Source organism: Alligator mississippiensis, chromosome 12 (assembly GCF_030867095.1).
Source record: "Alligator mississippiensis isolate rAllMis1 chromosome 12, rAllMis1, whole genome shotgun sequence".
In the NCBI taxonomy this organism is placed as follows: Eukaryota; Metazoa; Chordata; order Crocodylia; family Alligatoridae; genus Alligator; species Alligator mississippiensis.
In genome coordinates, this window is record NC_081835.1 from 38,679,529 (window position 1) to 38,698,992 (window position 19,464).

Sequence of the window (19,464 nt, forward strand, 5' to 3'; positions counted from 1 at the left end):
CTCGCTCGGCGGCCGGGCGGGCTTTACGGCAGCGGCAGGGTCGGTGGTGAGGGGCGACAGCGGCTGTGCCGGCAGGGCGGCAGCGGTGGGCGAGTGCGGCCGCAGTAGCGGGCGGCAGAGCGGAGCTGCCTGGGTGGGTGAGGGAGTGAGCGGTGAGGTGGTGCGCCGAGGCGGGGCGGGACGGGGCGGGGCGGGGCGAGGCTGGGCCCGGTAGCCGGGAGGCCTCTGCTTCCCTTTGTGTGGCCGCCCTGCCCGCTCGTGGCGGCGGCGGTGCCCGCCCTCGCGCGGCGACCCCCCGCCCCGCGCCACGGGACTGCCGAGGGCCCCCCGCTGCCGGCCGCGCCGGGCTGGCCCCGTGTCTTGAGGGGCGATTCCCCCGCGGGAGACGCGTTGCCGCAGTGCTTCCACGAGGCTCCTGCTCCGGCCGGGGCGGTGGCGGGGGCTGTCAGCGCAGGGAGAAGCCCCGCCGCCGCCGGGAGCCTCGATGCCCGGTGCTGTCACGCGGTTTGCTGTCGGTGGCCCCGGGATGGGCAGGCGGGCTCTGCTGCCGCTAGCGCAGGTGACAGCCGGGGGCTGGGAAGGGACCGGCCGCGACGCCTTGACGTCTCCGGCGATGTGAGGGGTCCGGTGCACTCTGGCGATGCGCGGGGTCGGGGCGGGCAGCAGGGTAGAGCGCACTTGCCACGGCTGTGCAAGGCCCCGAAGACGTGCGTGGCCCCAGGGAAGCGGCGCTTCCCTTCAAAGTTTGTTCCGTCTTGTCACAGTAGTGCCGCTGCTGCCGGAACCTGCCACGGGAGCAACAGAGTCCTGCAGCGTTTGGTAGGAGAAGAATTAAACTGGGACAAGCCTCTGTTTTGTGTACTTGTTATCTGTCTTGTACACTTCTTTCTCCAAGGCTGAGGAGACAACTGTGCGGCCTAGCTAACTTCTTTCCTGCTTTATCCTCTGAAACAACCCTCTGACATGCTTTCCCAGGTTACAACACAGTTTTAGTCTTGTCAGTAATGCTGCAGGACAGTATATGGTACATTCTCTCCCCATCATTTTGTTGTGTTTGTCAACTATCTGTTGAATGGTTTTATAGAAATCCAGGGAACTTTCAAAAATAGTTTTTGTGGCATCTATATACATGCTTTGATTAGCTACTCTGAAGGGTACGTAAAAATTTAGACTTTTAAAAAACACTTTTCAGCTCCTTTTAAAAATATTTTAAAGATGTGTAGAAACAGTATTCTTACATGGGGATTACTTTTGATAATAGATGTGTGGGACCTTAATGGAGTACATCAGAATATTACATCCTCAGATATTGTTAGAAGAAATTATGTTTTAGTATTAGGAAGAGAAATTTTCTTCAGTGACTGCCTGTAGGTGGGGTCTTCAGGTGCCTAACCTTTTAAAGAAGTTTAAAAAAATATAATGGCTAGGATTTACTAGTATTGTATAAGTGGTGTGGAGATGCTGTACTTGAATCCCATCAGATTATTTTATAGTCCTCAAGATCCTTTGCTTCATATAAGGACCAATTTTCTAGTGGAGATACACTAGTACTTGGTGCATTATTCAAGGATACATGAAATATTTTGATTCCAAATGATAAAGTACTACATACTAGATGAGTAAAAATCATTTTATTCTTTTTGGTTCTTTGAATACAGTTTTTTTAGAAGAACAGTTTTAGAACAGGTATTCACTGCTGACAAAACTGTATAGATTAATATTTTCCATGCTGGACTTGATACACTTTTGATTTTAGTAGATCTGTGTTTAATCAAGCTCATTATTTCATGGTATGATATGTTGAAAATCTGTCATGCAATAGGGATATAGCTGAAGGTTTTTGAACGGGGGTTAAATTAAGGCTTAATAAAGTAGAATCAGCAATTTCCGGAGAGTCTTGATGGTGTGGGTCATTGCTACAAGTCTGCCTAGTAACTTAGGGTTGTAAGACTTTTTTTTTCTTCTTTTTACTGTCACTGTACTACTTTTTTATAGTACCATCAACTTACAGTTTCCACTTACTCCCTCTTACACTTAGGCTACTAGATGAAGTGATACTTGCATTACTCGGGCTAGTGAATGGCTCACATTATAGTAGCATTTAAACATTTTAGTTAAAAGTTCCAGAAATGTATATGCTTTGCGTATGCAGAAAACCTTTAGTTTTTGATAACCCCCTCCAAATTTATGTTTCCTCTTTTCTCCAGCCTTTGTGATGGCTTTTCTCAACTGTTATTCTTAAATTCTTTTTCTCTCTACTCTCTCCTTTTAACCTTTCCCCTCTTCTGTTTTTTCTCTCATTTTTCTTCTCTTTCAGCTTTGGCTATTAATGCAATTGCTGATTTGACATTTTCAAAGACTTGCCATCTCTTAGTACTTTAACCTGACCATTGGACACAATGAGGAGACTGGCTTTTCGAGGTGCTGGTTGTACTCTGGTAAATCTGGTAAATTATTGATCATATACACACCCTTCTTCCTTTCCCCTGCCTGGCCTTTTATTTTTCTTTATCTTAGCCTTAGTGAATCCAACCTCATGCTCATTCATCTTGTTTGTTTACTTGTAATGAATTGTTCACTGGAATAAACATGAACATAGCTATGTCACTACTTCACCTTATATAAACTGTAGATTATATAACAGAAAAATACATTGTTAAAGTGAAAAGAGCATGGGTGACACTGGAAATATTTTTTTTGTAATAGTGACACCTTGCCATTAACATTTTGGCAGGATCCAGCAATATGTTTCATAGTAAACTCAGTAGTTGCTGGATGCCTAATAATTTCAGTCAATAGTGATGTTAATAAATTCAGACCAGGGACAAAAAGAGAAGACTCCTTGAGTGATCCAATTTGCACTCAGTCCTAATTTTCAAGTGAGAATGATGTAGCTTGAGAATGCAACCAAATTTACCTGTATTGTGGCCCAAATCCTTTGTTTGTCTGTTTGTTTTTGTGATTCTGGGACTAGATATTACATAGCAGTTGTGATTTTACTCTTAGTTGCATTAACTGTATGTTTTGGTTTTTAGCTTATCAGAGTTGTAAAACTATCTCTGAACTTCTCATGTATCATGACAATACATCTTATCATTATTTTGGAATGAGGAGTCATAAGCTTTTATAGTTTAAAAAAACATCCTAGTAACTGCTAGATAATTGCAGCACTTTGTGCAAGTCCCCAGCCCTGCAGGGATGGGTAGCAGTATATAATTCAAAATGTATTTGATTCATAGAATCATAGAAAATTAGGGTTAGAAGGGACTTCATCTAGTCCAGCCCCCTGTTCAAAGCAGGACCATCCCCAACTAGATCATCCTAGCCAAAGCTTTGTCTAATCGGGTTTATAAAACTTCTGTAACCTGGGAGGTACACACTTCCAAGGTTGGAGATTCTACCACCTCTCTGATAACCTGTTCCAGTGTTTTACTAGAACACTAGTGAGAGAAATTTTCCTAATATCTAACCTAAACTTCCCTTGCTGGAACTTGAGACCGTTGCTCCTTGTTCTATCATTGACCACCAGTGAAAACAGCCTAGCTCCACCCTCTTTCAAATACCTCTTCAGGTAGTTGAAGGCTGCTATTAAATCCTCTCTCAGTCTTCTCTTCACTAGACTAAATAAGCCCTGTTCCCTCAGTCTTTCCTCATAAGTCATGATCCCCCAGCCTCCCTCACCATTTTTGTTACCCTCTGCTGATCTTTCTCCGATTTGTCCACATCCTTTCTGTAGTGGAGTACCCAAAACTGTACTTGGTACTCCAGATGTGGCCTCACCAGTGCTGAATAGAGGGAAATAATAACTTTCCTTGACCTGTGTGCAACAGTGCTATTTTATAGACTTAAACCACTAATGCAACTCTGAAAGTTTACTTAATAATAATCTCATTAGGTAACAATGCATAAGTAAATTGTTGCAAATGTTCCTGACTCTATATACCCTTAACTGATAGTCAGTAGTTAGCTGTCACCAGAAAACTTGTGTACAATGCCTTAAGTTTAAGAACATCTTTCTTCATTATAGAAGAAGTTGGATTCCATGGGTTCCAAGAGGCGAAGGGCTACTTCTCCTTCCAGCAGTGTCAGTGGAGGAGATTTTGATGATGGTCACCACTCAACAAATACACCAGGCCCGAGCAGGAAAAGGCGGAGACTGTCTAATCTCCCAACTGTAGATCCTGTAAGTACCTTTTTACATGCACACATTTTATCTTGCTGCATAAATCCAAATGTGGAATATCTTTTGAAAAGTTAAAACGATTAAGAGAACATTTTTTGCTGTAAAAAGACATATTTGGTAAGAACATTTAAAATAAGGGTGACAGTAACATAATGTTCCATAGCTGAGGCGCTGTGTCTTTTTTCCAGACTACCTCTGTCCTCCCAAAGTGATATTTTACATTTTTTAAGGACTTTGCAGCGTTCCCTAGTCTCCCTTGCTGAGAGGTGTAGTTTGTGTCCTGAGCTCTAATTTTGACTGAGTCCTATTTATAACTATCTGAAGTCCAACAACACTCTATGTACATTGGCTCAGATGATTGCTGTGAAGAAGAGGTGTTAGACTCATTTTGTGAAGAAGTCTGAATTCCATTTTTAATTATGATCTATGAGCTTGAGTGTAAATTTATGCTTAAGCACCCCTGATAGCATTCTGAAGATCTCTTGCAGATGTCAGTGCAGTATATGCGCAAAGATGAAGAGGTAGAATATAATGATGCTTTTCCATATACTACATCAAATGTTTGTTATCCATTCAGTATCTTATTCGGCTCTGGTTTCTGAATTCCTGATTGCTTGTCTCATTCTGTTGCTCATTATTTCTCATTTTGCTGCTTTTCTGTCTGTGCAATTTTTGGGTCTCCTCTTGTCTTCTGTCTACATTTTCTTCTCTGCAGTGATTTTCTGTTTCCATATTTTATGATTTTAACTTCATTCCCATTCTGTTTCCCTTTGCTAAAATGATGGGTATATAAAAAGTCAACACTGATATTTCAAGTGACATAATGTTTTAGAGTTAACAGCTTATTTGTAGAGTGCTAAAATGCCTTTGTCATAAATTCAGGGGTCTGCAGGTTTAGGAAGATTAAAGAATGAGTTCATAACATAGAAGTTTTCTAATGTAACCATGGTGTTTAGAAAACACTTGCTAACATTATACAGAATTTGGGTATGCCAGGTAGCTGATTTCATTTGTTAATGAAATCAGCTACCTACCAACTATGAAAGGTCAGACACAGGTGTGTCTGACACCTGTGCATTAGAACAATTTAAAGCACAGCTCTTGTCTTACTCTAACCGAGGCTTAGTTTGTTGCCCACATAGCATTCCCATTAGCTTTAACTAGAGTGTATTTGCATTTCAGATTGCAGTGTGCCATGAACTGTACAACACAATCAGAGATTACAAAGATGAACAGGGAAGACTCCTTTGTGAACTTTTCATTAGGGCACCAAAACGAAGGTAAGAATTGGGTGCTGATTAGTAAGATTCTTAGGTATAGAAGTTGATATTGTAACAAATGGGTTTAGAAATAGCTGTTTGCAATCACTATTTGATATCTATGAAGCTTATGCATCAAATATACAACAAGCTTGTATTAGTTTGAGTATTTTATGTAATTGTTTAAAGGATAATGCAACAACAATTGCCTGTTTTCAGGCAGAAAAGTAAGTGTTTTGTTCCATAAGAAACATTCCATATTATATGTATTCGATGTTTGAATATGTTTGGCTGTAATAAGTATCCCAAGGCGGAAGAATAAAATAATAGAAAATAGATTTTGGGGAATGTTAATGAAATGACTCATAAGAATGGAGTATGTGCAGTAGACAAGTTTCATCTCGAGTTTTTTCAGTTTGAATTAATTTTTAAAGTATATAGCAGTGGTTCTCAACTGGGATGCCATGAGACTCTTTCAGGGTGGCTACAGCATGGGCACCACCACTGTTGCTGCAGCCAGGTAAAACTGCTGTATGCCTCCTGCAGAGTCAGATCAGGAATCAGCTGTGCCACTAGTGCTGGGTTTTAAACTAGCTGTTACTATTCAGGAATGAGACCTTGGAGTCACTTTAGATAGGTAGTCTCTAAAAACATTGGTGACAACCAAAAAAGCCGGTAACATTTGTACATCACTATGAAGGGAATTGAAAGCAAAATGGAGAACATCATCATGCCACTATACAAATCCATGGTGTGCCTACATCTTGAATATTGTGTGCAGTTCTGGTCTTCTCATCTTAAAAAGGATGTAGGAGAATTAGAAAAGGTACAGAGAAGGGCATCCACAATGATCAGGGATATGACGCAGTTGCCATACCAGGAGAGACTAAAAAAACTAGGGCTCTTTGGTTTGGAGGAGGCTGGATGAACACCTTACCGGGGTCGTTTGACCCCAGTACTCCTGACCCTACCAACTATGAAACTACTATGAAACTATGGAAAGGAAAAAGCTGTGCAGGGATATGATAGAGATCTATAAAATCATGAAAGGTGTAGACGCAGCGAACAGGGAGTTGTTGTTCACTAAATCCCAGAATAGTAGAATTGGGAGGGCACACACTGAAATCAGTAAGACATAGATTTAAAACTAACATGAGAGAGTACTTTTTATGCAATGCTTAGTTAACTTGTGGAATTAATTATCATAAGTAGTTGTAGAAGTATATAGCATAGCCAGGTTCAAAAAGGGACTAGACAAATTCATGATGGATCTATCAATGGGATGTGGACAGCATTGAGAGGGTCCAAAGGAGGGCCACTCGCATGATCAGGGGGCAGCAGGGCAGGCCTTATGAGGAGAGGCTATGGGATCTGAACCTGTTCAGCCTCGACAAAAGAAGGCTGAAAGGGGATCTGGTGGCCGTCTATAAACTTACCAAGGGGGATCAGTGGGGAATGGGAGATACTCCTGGTAGTGCTCGGGGGATCAGGGTAACTAGGAATAATAGCCATAAGTTGACTGAGGGTAGGTTCAGGCTGGACATCAGGAAGCACTACTTCACAGTTAGGGCGGCTGGGATCTAGAACCAACTTCCAAGGGAAGTGGTGCTCGCTTCTACTCTGGGGGTCTTCAAAAGGAGGATAGATAATCACCTAGCCAGGGTCATTTGACCCCAGCATTCTTTCCTGCCCATGGCAGGGTGTCAGACTTGATGATCTGCTCAGGTCCCTTCCAACCCTACCAACAATGAGACTATAAAATGGCTGGATGATGGATCTATCAATGGCTATTAAACAAATGGTTGGAGATGTTTCCTGTGGCACCTCTAAACCAATAATGGTGGATGCCCGGGAGAGTAATGAATAAGGGATGGATCACTCTAGATCAATGGTTTTCAACCTGTGGCCCGCAGACTGTCTAGGGTCCATGAACAATGACTATGATCAATCAAAAGTATGTGAATACCCACACTTATAATTCAAAGGGGTCCACACCTCCATTCAAAATTTCCAAAGAGGTCTGCATCTCCACTCAAAATGTTTTAGGGGTCCACAAAAGAAAAAAAAGATGAAAACACTGGTCTAAATCTATCCAGTTCAATACTCTCCCTATCTAACATCCATTCCTGTCACTGTTGGAGACAGAATACTGAGTTAGATGGACCACTGGCCTGATTCAGTGTGACATTCATGTTCTTATAAGTGCCCTTCCCTGTCCAACACCATATGACCAGCAAGGCAAATCAATTTGAAATAGTTTAATTTAGTATTTTACCTTTTTTTCCACTCTCAACAACCCTCTTCATATTAACGGCAGTCTCTTACAAAAAGAATAGCATTTTATTTTATTTTTCTCTCTGGGCTTCATTTCTGTCTCAATTAATAAGGTGTAAATCAGAAGTAATTCCACTGTAATTAATTCAGAAGTTCCTGTGTAAGCTACAAGGAAATCAAAGCTATTAGGCATAGGTGGATCTTGAATTTTGAAAAGTGGGGTGCAAATGGTATGGTGGATCATCACATATAACACAACACACGTTTTTTTTCTCCATCTAGGCAATGCACCCACTGCTTCACTGAAAGTTATTTCCACATCTGAGTTAATGTTCAACTGAGTTAAAAGCATTAACTGCAGTGTGAAAATATTAGTTAGAGTTAACAATAGTTTTCAGGGTTATGAAAGGAGCTGCTTTCCAGGAGCTGTTAATAGGTAGCAAAATTGCAGGAGAAAGAATAGCTTGCTTAGTGGAACATCAAGACCTTTAAAAAAGGGGACAGGGTCATTAACATCTGTGGAATGAGGAATTTGAAAAGAATCAGGAAGATTATAATGAGCCATGAAGTCAAGTGTCTCCCTCGCTGCTCCCTGAATAGAACTGTTGCTGTCACTGTTAGGCAGTAGATTTTAAACTTTGCCTGGACCAGGAATCAAAGGGTGGAGTGCAACTGCACCACTGCACTCCTCTACCCCTAACAGCAAGGGTGGATCCAGGGGGGAGTGAGGGGGTTTGTTTTTTGCTTTTTTAATGAGTTTGGATAAGCCAGCAGTTGCATTGCTTTTGTCTTGTGCTGGTGTGAGAAAAGGAAAATGTTAAGTGTCTTTTAAACTCCTTGTTGAATAAGGAGTTACCTGGTAAGCTGGAGCAGTACCACAGTAATTCTCAACCAGCGTGCTGACAAATTTAAAGTTATAGAGGGGTGCCCTGACACTAAAAGGGTTGCGAACTACTGGTATATAATAATACATTGTTAATACTGGTTGTAAATTTTAGCTCTTTTAGGTGTAGCAAAAATTACTCTTCAACTTTTGTTAGTTTCTATGCTTCAGGTTTCATTTTTAGTGCTTAGACTCTAATGCCTGTACTTATGGTTATAACAGGAATCAGCCAGACTATTATGAAGTGGTTTCTCAACCTATTGATTTAATGAAAATCCAACAGAAACTAAAGATGGAGGAATATGATGATGTGAACCTGCTGACTACTGACTTTCAGTTGCTGTTTAATAATGCGAAGGCTTACTATAAGGTGAGGAAGCTGAATTGAAAAGCTGAGATTCATAGATTGCAATAATGGTAGATACATGTTCAAAGTTTCCTTTTATATAGCATAGCTTTTAGAAGATACAACCTTTGTCAGAAAATATTAGGAAAGTATATTGTAAATGCCTTGCATGTGCTGAAAGTGTGTTGCTTGTTGAAAATAAAAAGAGTAAAAATATTAATATTAAATTTAGCATTCGAGCAGGCAAGTAAAGGATGCATGGATTTAGAAATATTTCATAAAACACTTTCATTTAAGGAACGGATTTACTTATTTAGAGTGACTACATTTAAAAATAGAAAAACAAATAACTTTTTCCATGATACAAAAAATAAAGAACAAAAGTAGGTTACATGATGATTTCATCTTTTTATCAGTTGTCTCTCAACTGAAAACTAGGAGTAGGGACAAGAAAAGGGAGACAGGCATTCAGGTGTCCCCCAGTTGTCTTCCAAACATTGGGAGCTTCTGAAGTAAGATATTCTACTAAAGAGCAACAGTAACAACGAGAAACAAAACAAAAATAGTTATGTACATATATAAAAAGATGCACCTTAGATGTTAATAAATTTTAGTAGGTTTGTCTTAGGAAGGAGACTAATAGAATTTTTCTAAAACGTCATGAAAAACAGAGTTCAACTTCAAAATGAATGTTATTTCTTACATTGCATATGTATATCAGAATTTTGTGACAGAGACCCAGTACAACTTTTCTACACCTATTTAGACTGAACATTATAGGCTTCCGCATCATTGGCACCTATTAGTCTTGGGGGTGTTTGTACTGACTGGCTGCTGCTTGCATCCAGAATGATCAATTTGTCTGTGTGTGCTGCTTTTAAAAAAATGATAGGAATATACAACTTGTGCATTTTCTACAGCTTGTACCCTTACTGCAATAGAGAAAAATGTACCCAAATTATATTTTGTGTTCTACTGATGGCAGTGCTTGTTTGCTACAGATGTTGGTTTTCTTTATGGCCTCCACCTGAGAGAGAGCACTGATGTGAGGGAACGACGAATAAAAGATTTTAAATCTGTCTGCTGAATATTGAGTTCAGGATTTCATATTTTTCCTGAAAAGATTTTTATGTAGCAAAACAATTATGTAGTTGCCTGTTCAGTTGTTAATGAACTAGAATTATCTTGAGTTTTTTGCAGGAGAAATAAGGGAAGTGTACATGCATTCCAGCTCCCTGGCTTGGCAGCTACAAAGCTCCCCAGCCCCTGCCCCTAGGGAAGCACAGTCATTGGCAGACTGTCCTCTCTCTTGCCACAGAAGGGGTAGGTTGTCAATGATCAGCTGGCAGATGCTGAAACGCCCTGCCCTGTAGGAGTAGCAGGGACGAGGACAGCTGCCACTCATGATGGTGCTGCTGCCAGAGCCCTACCTCTTGCTAAGGTCTTACAGAGATGGGGGGAGAAGTGGGAAGCCACACCACCCTTTGAACAGTACCAGGGAATCTAGATGCTGTTCTCACAGCAAAGGGAATGTCTGCCACCCTTGAAAAGTCCTGGAGAGAACCAGGGGTATTCCAGGGGGGCACTGGTACTGCTTCAAGAACAGTCCTGGGGTTCTCTGGGAGTGTTTAAGTAGTCACAGGAATTGATACAACAGCTTGAACAGTCCTGTAACTGTTTAAGCCTAGTGGCAGCAGGGTCACAGCCATCAGGGGCCTAGCACAGGGCTATGTGATACTGAGGGTCCTAGGGACCCCAGGTTATGCATACAAGCATAACAGGTGGCAGTAGAAAACTTATTTCTTTAGAGAAGTTGCTGGTTTTGTGAAATGGACAATTTTGTCCCTCAAAAAACTCACAGATATCCCTTAACTGTTTCTTATATCTATTACCTGAAATCACTGTCTAAGCACAATAAAATGAGCTAAAAGTTGTCTTGTTGAACACTTATCATTTAGTCCATTTCTGTCAAAAGTAAGATGATGCAAGGATGGAGAAGTGAGAATATTAAACAAGAAAAATAAAGTAATTAACAGACATCCCCCATGACTTCAGGGGGAAGGGAGAATGAGAGAGGGTAAACAGAAGGGGAAAGAAAAAAAGGGAAAACATCATACAGTCCTTTCAAGTAACAGATGATGTTTGTAAACACACTTTCTATCATGCTACTGCCATAGTAAGCTGTGTAGGAAGATGGGTATATAATATAGTCAATTATAGGACTTGTCAAAATGTTGTGATAGTAGAATATAATAGTTAATGGGGTCATAGTCCATATTTATTTGATTAGGCAGTCTGGCAGTTCTGAAGTAAAATGCCCTCTTAGATTTTGTTCTTATTGTTTTAATGCTCTCTCTTGCTTGGCTATTTAGTATTATAACCACACTTCTGCTCTGTTTGTTCATCAGCATCTCATCCTTCTCTTTTTCTTTTTCTCCTTCTGTGTTAACAAAACCTTGTGCTAGTAAGTTATTTGCTGGAGGAGGCTCCATTCATTTCATAGTTCTTCTATTTAACAACCTTACATATACATTTGTGTGTGTTTAAAACATATATACAATGCACAGTTTTTAGGGGATAGTTAACATATAAGGTGCTAACTATTCCCCTGAGGGAGTACTTGGTATGTACCCCAAAATAGCAGTTATTTGTTTTTTTTTACTACAATTATCAGTGAATTATGAAAGCTTACAAATTGTTTCCATGCACATTACTTAAAGAAATCTTACTTTTGATACGGAAATCAACACTGAAGTACCACAAAACTATAGCAAACTTGATCTGAAATCAAAATTTTGGCCTACTAACTTTGAAGTACCAGTAGTGTTTCTGCTGTTACAGAATCTAATCATTTCTCCATTTAGTTTTTGGAATTGAAGTTCTTTATTTTGCTCACATGCAAGCTTCAATGCATAGTGATTTCTGTTAAGTTTATGGATTCTTATTTAACCTAGGATATTAACATGTCTTAAAAGCAGTGAAACTAGTAGAAGCCATCTATTTTAATTCACAGTAACATTCCTAATATTGCTGTGTTAAAGACTTATTCAACTAGTAATTTGTGTTCCAGTGATGAGTATACTTCAAAAACACTAAAAATTCACAGCATTTTGGGTTGAAGTACCTGACTGTCAGTAACAGTGTGATGTTTGATTTATTCTTATAGCCTGATTCTCCTGAGTATAAAGCTGCCTGCAAACTGTGGGAATTATATTTGCGCACAAAGAATGAATTTGTTCAGAAAGGAGATGCTGGAGAGGAGGATGATGATGATGAAGGACATGACAATCAAGGGACAAATTCTGAAACAGTAAGTGAAAGACCTGGCACTTACAGCTTGTTGATCAGATTTTGGCTATGCACAAGAACTGGACTTGAAAGGAAAATTTAGCTTCAACATATGGAAGAGGGTTAGAACAGCGGTAGGCAAAATACAGTCCCACAGGCCGGATATGACCCTCCAGGCCATTTTATCCTGCCTGCGGGTCCCCTCCAATAGGCAGTTATTATTGGCCTGCAGCTGCCCCTCTGAAAGTTGGCAGGAGATGTGGGCTTTCAGAGGTGTTGGCTGCAGGAGGCGCCAGCTGCTGCGCATGGTGTCAGTTATAGCAGCAACTCAGGCTTTGGTTGCTAAGCAACCAACCCCCACCCCAGCCTGGCCTGACCCACCCTACCCCCATCTCCAAAGTAGGGGGTGCTGGAGACAGGAAGCTTTTGGCAACCCTGTGGCTGTTCCCAGGTCTTCCTCCATGCGAGGGTGGGACTTAAGGTCATAAACTGCTATCCCTCAATATGAGGATGATGTCTGCCAGGAAGGGCATTACCAGGTGAGTTTTAAGGTGGTTGAGGAGTCCAATCTATGTTCTGCAAGGTTTTCCACAGATATGACGAATGGTGCCTTAGGGAAGATGTGGGGCACAGCTGTTGGCCAGGATGTTGTGTGCTTTCCTTCCTCCTCTGCCATTTCTCTTCCTGAGCAAGACAGTTCTTTTCAAAGTGGGCTGTAGCTTGATGTATGGTGCAGCACCATTGAGACCTGTTACCAGCCAGCACTTCCCAATTTGTAGGGTTGAGGCCACCTTTCGTAAGGTATGCTTTCAGGGTGTCCTTGTAGTGCTTCCTCTGTCCTCCACGGTTCCTATTACCATGAATCATTTGAAAGAAGAGGACTTGCTTTCAGAAATGAGGATCAGCCATCTGCACACAGTGGCCAGCCCAACAGAGTTAATGTTTCATGATCTTTTCCTCAGTTCTTGTTATGTTAGCTGTAGAGAGGATGCTAGTATTGGTGCAATAATCTTCCCATCTAAAATGAAAGATCTTCCTGAGGTAACGCTGATGGAACCATTCCAGGTGCTTAAGATGGCTTTGATATGTCACCCACATCTCACACCCATAAAGGAGTGTGGGGATAGACACTGCATTGTAGACCAGGATCTTCTGCAGCTCTGTTAGCAAAGACATAGTGAAGCAGCTTTCTGAAGGATACCATGGCACAGAGAATCCTGTGTTTGATTTCTACATTGAGACTAACTGACTGGGAGAGGTGATTTGCCATGGTATGGAAAATGCTTGATGTTTTCCAGGGGGTCTCCACCAATGGTAATTTGTGGAGGGAGGGGAGCAGCTTGTGTTGAGGCAGGCTGATGGAACACCTTTGTTATCCCAATGTTAAGGGAGAGTCCCAGGCTGTGATGGGCACCTGAGAAAAGGTCAGAGGTGGACTGCAGATCATTCTCAGTGTGTGTGATGACAAGTCGTCAGTGTACTGAAGGTCGGTGGTGCCACTCTTGGTAACTTTTGTTTTGCTGTGAAGGCACCGCAGATTGAAAAGCTGACTATCCATTTTATATTTAAGCCCAATTCTGGAAGGAAGGTGGTGATGGATGAAAATCAAAATCACAGCAAGATAAATGGAAAAAATGGTTGAGGAGATAACGCAGCCCTGTTTTACACCAGTATAGATGGTAAATGTCCATCTGTGATCCATTGCAAAGGACTGTGGTGGTCATCCTGTCATGGAATAGCCTGAGGACACTGAACTTCAGTGGACAACCAAACCTAGCTAGCATCTTCCATAAGGCTTCATGATTGATGGAGTCAAAGGCCTTGGTTAGGTAAATGAATGCCATAAATAGCTCCTGGTGTTGATCTCTACACTTCTGGATCTGTCATGCAACAAAAATCATGTTGGTGGTACTCCAAGATGGTCTAAAGCCACACTGGATTGTGGAAAGACATCTTTGCCAAGGGGGAGGAGGTGATTCAGAAAGATGCGAGTAAGAATCTTCCTGGCAATAAAGAAGAGGGCAATGCCTTGGTAGTTTCCACACACTGACTTGTCCCCTTTCTTAAAGAATGCCAATATTGTGACCATCTTCAAGTCAGGTGGAACTTCCTTGTTAACCCATATTTTGGTGAGAAGTTGGTGTATTTTTTGTGTTGGCACTGTTCCACCAGGTCTGAAGACCTCTGTGGAGATGCCATCTGGGCATGGGGAACTGGTATCACCTTAGTCAGGGGAGGGCACATATTTTCCCCCCCCAGTGACCAGTCAGCATCCCCCCACAGCCAATCTCACCAACCAAGGCAGGGGGTTCCCCACGGTCAATCTTGCCAACCAGGAAGGAGGGGGAGTCCTCTGTGGCCAATCTCACCCACTGGGGGAGGATTCTTCCCCCTCCCTCCCCCCCCAGGCTAATCTTGCCGACCGGGAAGCAGCCATAGTGCTCCCAGAAGCGGTTGTGGCATTTCATCCGGTGCTCCCACTCCCCGGCTGGCACTTGCACCTGCCTCACCTGCCTATCACCTAAGTGGGGAGTGCGGCCTGTCGCTGCATCTGGGTCTGGTGCCTTACTGTTCTTGGTCTGAGTGATGGCACGCCAGACTTCCTTGAAGGATGGTGTATCATCAAGAGGTTCTGTTAGTGAGTGTTGAGGGATGGACTCGATGGTAGCAGCTGAGACCTCAGATTCACATTTGCCTAAAGTCTTGTAGCTCCTTCCAGTGTTGCTTGATGGATACATTGTCTGTGAGGAGGGTGGAGCCATCCTGAGATCACAAGGGGGTTGAGCTATTGGAATGTGACCCATGGATGACCTTTATTGCTTGACAGAAGCTTCTAATGTCATGCTAGCCAGCAAAACTCTGGCTCTCCGTGTCCTTTGCTTGCTACCACTAGTTCTTGATGTCTCATAGCCTCCTCTGAACTAGAGTTCGAGTCTGTGGTAAGCCTCTTGTTTTTGCTGGTTGGAGGGTTCATATTGCCAACTACAGAACCATGGATAAGTGCTAGGATTTCCTCCTTGTTCTCATCAGATCAATCTTGGGGATCGTAAGTGTCGTCGTTGGCAGTCCCTTGAAGTCGAGGATGATGTCCGTCAGGCTTGATGAGTCCTCAGGTGACTGAGGAGTCAGATTCTGGATACACATTCTTTGGAAATGGGGGCATGTTGTGGGGGGATTAGGGTTTGTAGCCCTGAGTTGGTCTTCTCCTTCCTCTGCCGTCGCTGTTCTGCCTCAGTATCAAGTCATTGGGCTTCAAAGTGGTACACGCCTTGGTGGACCAGGTGGTTCCACACTGAGCGGTCAGCAGCTTGCTCCTCCCAGCCATTGGTGTCAATGCTTCTGGGCTTGAGGGCAACCTTGAGTGTGTCTTTGTACCATTTTAATTTGGCCGCCGTTTGAGCGTTGGCCAGTGGAGAGCTGGGAAAAGAGAATCTGGCAAGGGAGGTGGTGCTCGGACATCTGGACGCAGTGGCCTGTCCATCAGAGTTGATTTCTCAAGAGCAAGGCTTCGATGCTGGTGGATGCAGCTTCATGGAGGACGCTCACGCTTATCTGGCAGTCCTCCCATTTGATCCCCAGGATTCGACTCGAGCACCGCTGGTGAAAGCTCTCGAGGGTCTTAATGTGGCATCGGTAGACGGTCCAGGTTTCACTGCAGTAGAGGAGTGTGGTCAGCACGACAGCCTTGTAAACCAGGACCTTCATAGACTTCTGAAGGTCTCTATTTTTGAAGGCACATCACAGCTTGAAGGCACTGGCACTGGCACAGTTGACCCAGTGCTGGACTTCTTCATTCATGGTAGTCCGTTGAGAGAGGTGGCTGTCAAGATGCAGAAAGTGCTCTACGTACTCCAGAGCGTCCCCGTCTACATAGGTAGCATGAGGGATGTTCAGCTGGCCTGGGGAGGGTTGGTGGAGAACCTTCATCTTGGTGACATTGAAGGACAGGCCAAGTCTCTTATATGAAGCGTTGAAGAGATCTAAGGTTGCATGCACATCCTGTGCAGAGTGAGCCATCATGCAGCAATCGTCTGCAAACTGAACATCGTGGATGTCCTTGGTGGTGAGTTTTGTTTTTGCCTGAAACCACCCAAGATTGAAAAGCTTCCTGTCCAGTCAATACTGGATACTGACACCAGATAGTAGATCATCTCGGGTGAGGTGGATGATGATGGTCAGGTAGGTGGTGAATGGGGTGGAGGCTATCACGCAACCTTGTTTGACCCCGGTCTGGATCCAGAAGGTGTTGGTTTCAGATCTTCCATTTGGGACAGTGGCGGTCATATTATCATGCAAGAGCCTCAGTATGGTGACAAACTTCAGCAGGCAACTGGGGTATTGGAGGATGGTCCACAGAACGTCACGATTTAAGGAATCATATGCCATGGTCAGATCAATGAAGGCGAGGAACAGTTCTTGATTTTGCTCCCAGCATTTTTCTTGGATCTGCCTGGCAATAAAAACCATGTCTGCAGTGCCCCAGGATGGTCGGAAGCTGCACTGGGTTTCCGGAAGGATCTTCTCAGTGACAGGATGAAGGCGGTTCAGGAGGATGCGGGCCAGGGTCTTACCCACAATGGACAGGAGGGAAATCCCCTGTAGTTCCCACAGTCAGATTTGTCCCCCTACTTGTAGATGGTCATGATGGTTGCATTCTTGAGATCCCTGAGGATGTCCTCTTCGTTCCAAAGGCGGAGGATAAGCTGCTGGAGTCGTGATGTGAGCTGGAAGCTGCCAGCATGCTAGACCTGTGGGTATACCATCTGGCCCGCAGGCTTTGCTAGTTTTCATTTGTTGGATGACCTGCTTCAGGTTTCTGATGGTTGGTGGATCACCAAGGGAATCCACCACAGGGCGTTGCGGGATGACTTGGAAGGTCTCCTTTGATATGGTGGACTCCCGGTTAAGGAGGAGTTCAAAATGCTCCTTCCAACGCAGAGAGAAGGTATCATCATCCTTGAGGAGCTGGGAGAAGTCCTGTGTTCAGAGAGAGTTTTGTCCAATGGAGCAGGGTCTGTAGGTTATCTTGGTAGCCTAGAAGTTACACACATCATTTTGGTCGGTGTAGCCCTGGATCATGCACACCTTCTCCACCCACCAGTTGTTCTTCATGTCAGGGATGCATCACTGGACCTCAGCCTTCAGCTGGTGGTGCACTGCTGTCTTTCACCAAGTTTGTGGATGGCTTTGCCAAGCAATGAAAGCTGCACACTTCTACTCGAGGCGATCACAGAGCTGAGCGTCATTGGTATCAAAGCAGTCCTGGTTCTGTCGCGATGCAAATCCAGTAGTCTAGGCGCAGGCGTCTTGGACGGTGGACTTGAGTTGATCCCAGTGTGCCTGGATGAAGATGTCATCAGCAGTAGGGACTTGCTCCAGTGCACTATTCAACTGGGCCTGGAACTCCTCCCGCTGTCCAAGGTCCTTCAGAGCTATAACATTCTGCCATCTCCGGGCAGCCTTCTGGGTCTTCTGGTGTCTTGGCACCAGGCAGATGTTCATCACTGAGCGCACAAGTTGGTGGTCTGTCCACCAGTTTTCAGATCCTTTCATGGCCCTCATGACAAGCACGTCCCTCAGGTCTCTACCTCGGATGATAATGTAGTCCGAGAGGTGCTAGTGCTCTGATCTCGGATGCCTCCACGTGGTCTTGAGCCGGTCTTCTTGGCGAAAGATGGTGTTCATCATGATCAGGCGGTGTTGGACACATTTGGTCAGGAGCAGAATACTGTTGGCATTGGCATTCCCCATGCCATTCTTGCCGATAGTTCCGCTCCAGATTTCATGATCACATCCAACCTGGGTGTTGAAGTCACCCAGGAGAATGACCTTGTCATCCCTGGGGATGGAGGCAAGGGCATTGTTGAGATTGGAGTAAAACCTTTCCTTGACTTCCTCATCGTAATCCAGAGTTGGAGTGTATGTGCTGATGACAGCAGTGCGTTGATTTTGGCTGAGGTGCAGGAGAAGGGTCATCAGCATTTCGTTGACACCCGAAGGGTGTTTGGGGGACCATGTCGGCGATCTTGTTCCTGATGGCGAAACCAACTCCGTGGATGTGGGGGTCGCGGTCTGGTTTCCCTTTCCAGAAGAAGGTGTACCCTCCGCTGACCTCCCTCACCTGTCCCTCCCCTGCGAGCCAGGTTCTGCTGAGAGCAGCAGTGTTGATGTTGTGCCTTGCTAGCTCCCAAGCCACAATGGCAGCTTGTCTTTCTGGGCAATCTCTCTTTAGTTTGTCGATGAGCATTCTCATATTCCAGGTTCCAAAGTTTAACTTTTTCGTATTTTGACCGCCAGAATGGTGATCCCGCTAGGTACCATTTCCCAGCCAGGAGAGATGGAACAGCCTATTTTTGGGGCACCTTTTCTAGCCCCCTCCCCGTCAGGGTGAGCAGAGGGTATCCTAAAAAGGACCGCTCAGTTGCGTGTGCAGCTGCCGAAGGACACCACTGTCCCGACACAGGTGCCTGACGACCATCGTGCATCTGCAACCGGTGTGCAGATGCTTGGCTGGGGGCCTCCAGGTATCACAGCCCTGCCCCCGTCACCAATCCTCCATCGCCACAGGGTTTTTGGACTTGACAGAAGCCTGCGCGGTGCATGTTCAGTGTGGGGACTCTGGTGTGCAGTCGGACCCACACAGTCTTGGCAGTTGGTGGCCAGTTTCAGTGGCATGGCGAGCCATGATGACTGGGGCCACTTCTCCATTGCAGCTTTCTTCCACCTTTGCAGCTGTTGGGGCCACAGCCTTCCTCCACCTGCTCCACCATTGAGGACTTCTTGGATCATTCTTTTTCTGGAACCTTCCCCTCGACCTTGCCACCCTGGGTGGCCCTACCAGGAGTGTGAGCTCCAGACAGTGTTGTTCTCTGGGTCATTGGAATACACAAGCCTCTCCACCATAATAAGGTGATGATCCTCGGAGAGGGATGATTTAGCACATGCCTTGTGAATAATGTTCTTAAGCTTCTCTCAGTATGTGTGGATGTCCTTGACGGAATCAGGTAGGTCAGAGAGCCTCTCAGTAAGGCTGAAGAGCCTCGCATCTATCTTGGTCTTGGAGTGCCTTGATGTTAAATCTCTTCCACATTCCTTTCTGTGTGTACACTGTTGTGGTGCAAGCTGCATGTTCATGATTGATCTGACTAAATGGTTGTCCGTCCAGCAGTCATCTGCACCTCTCAGGGCTTGGGTGATATGGACATCGGTATGATCATGGGCTCTGATAATA

General features: G+C 44.2%; 1 protein-coding gene across 19 annotated transcripts in view; it reads left to right on the forward strand.

The window, feature by feature from the left end:
- Window positions 1-38: 38 nt before the first annotated feature.
- PBRM1 (polybromo 1) overlaps window positions 39-19,464 on the forward strand; it is a 128,404-nt gene continuing 108,978 nt past the window's right edge. For 5 of the 19 annotated variants that reach the window (XM_019490002.2, XM_019490007.2, XM_059716072.1 and 2 more), the window contains exons 1-5: window positions 458-559; window positions 4,028-4,183; window positions 5,366-5,463; window positions 8,822-8,969; window positions 12,112-12,255. In XM_019490002.2, the coding sequence (XP_019345547.2) occupies window positions 485-559; window positions 4,028-4,183; window positions 5,366-5,463; window positions 8,822-8,969; window positions 12,112-12,255 (621 nt within the window). In that variant the 5' untranslated portion in view covers window positions 458-484. Of the gene's footprint in view, window positions 134-422; window positions 560-764; window positions 820-4,027; window positions 4,184-5,365; window positions 5,464-8,821; window positions 8,970-12,111; window positions 12,256-19,464 lie in introns of those variants that run through there. The other 14 variants (XM_019490004.2, XM_019490003.2, XM_059716071.1 and 11 more) reach the window with 8 other exon arrangements.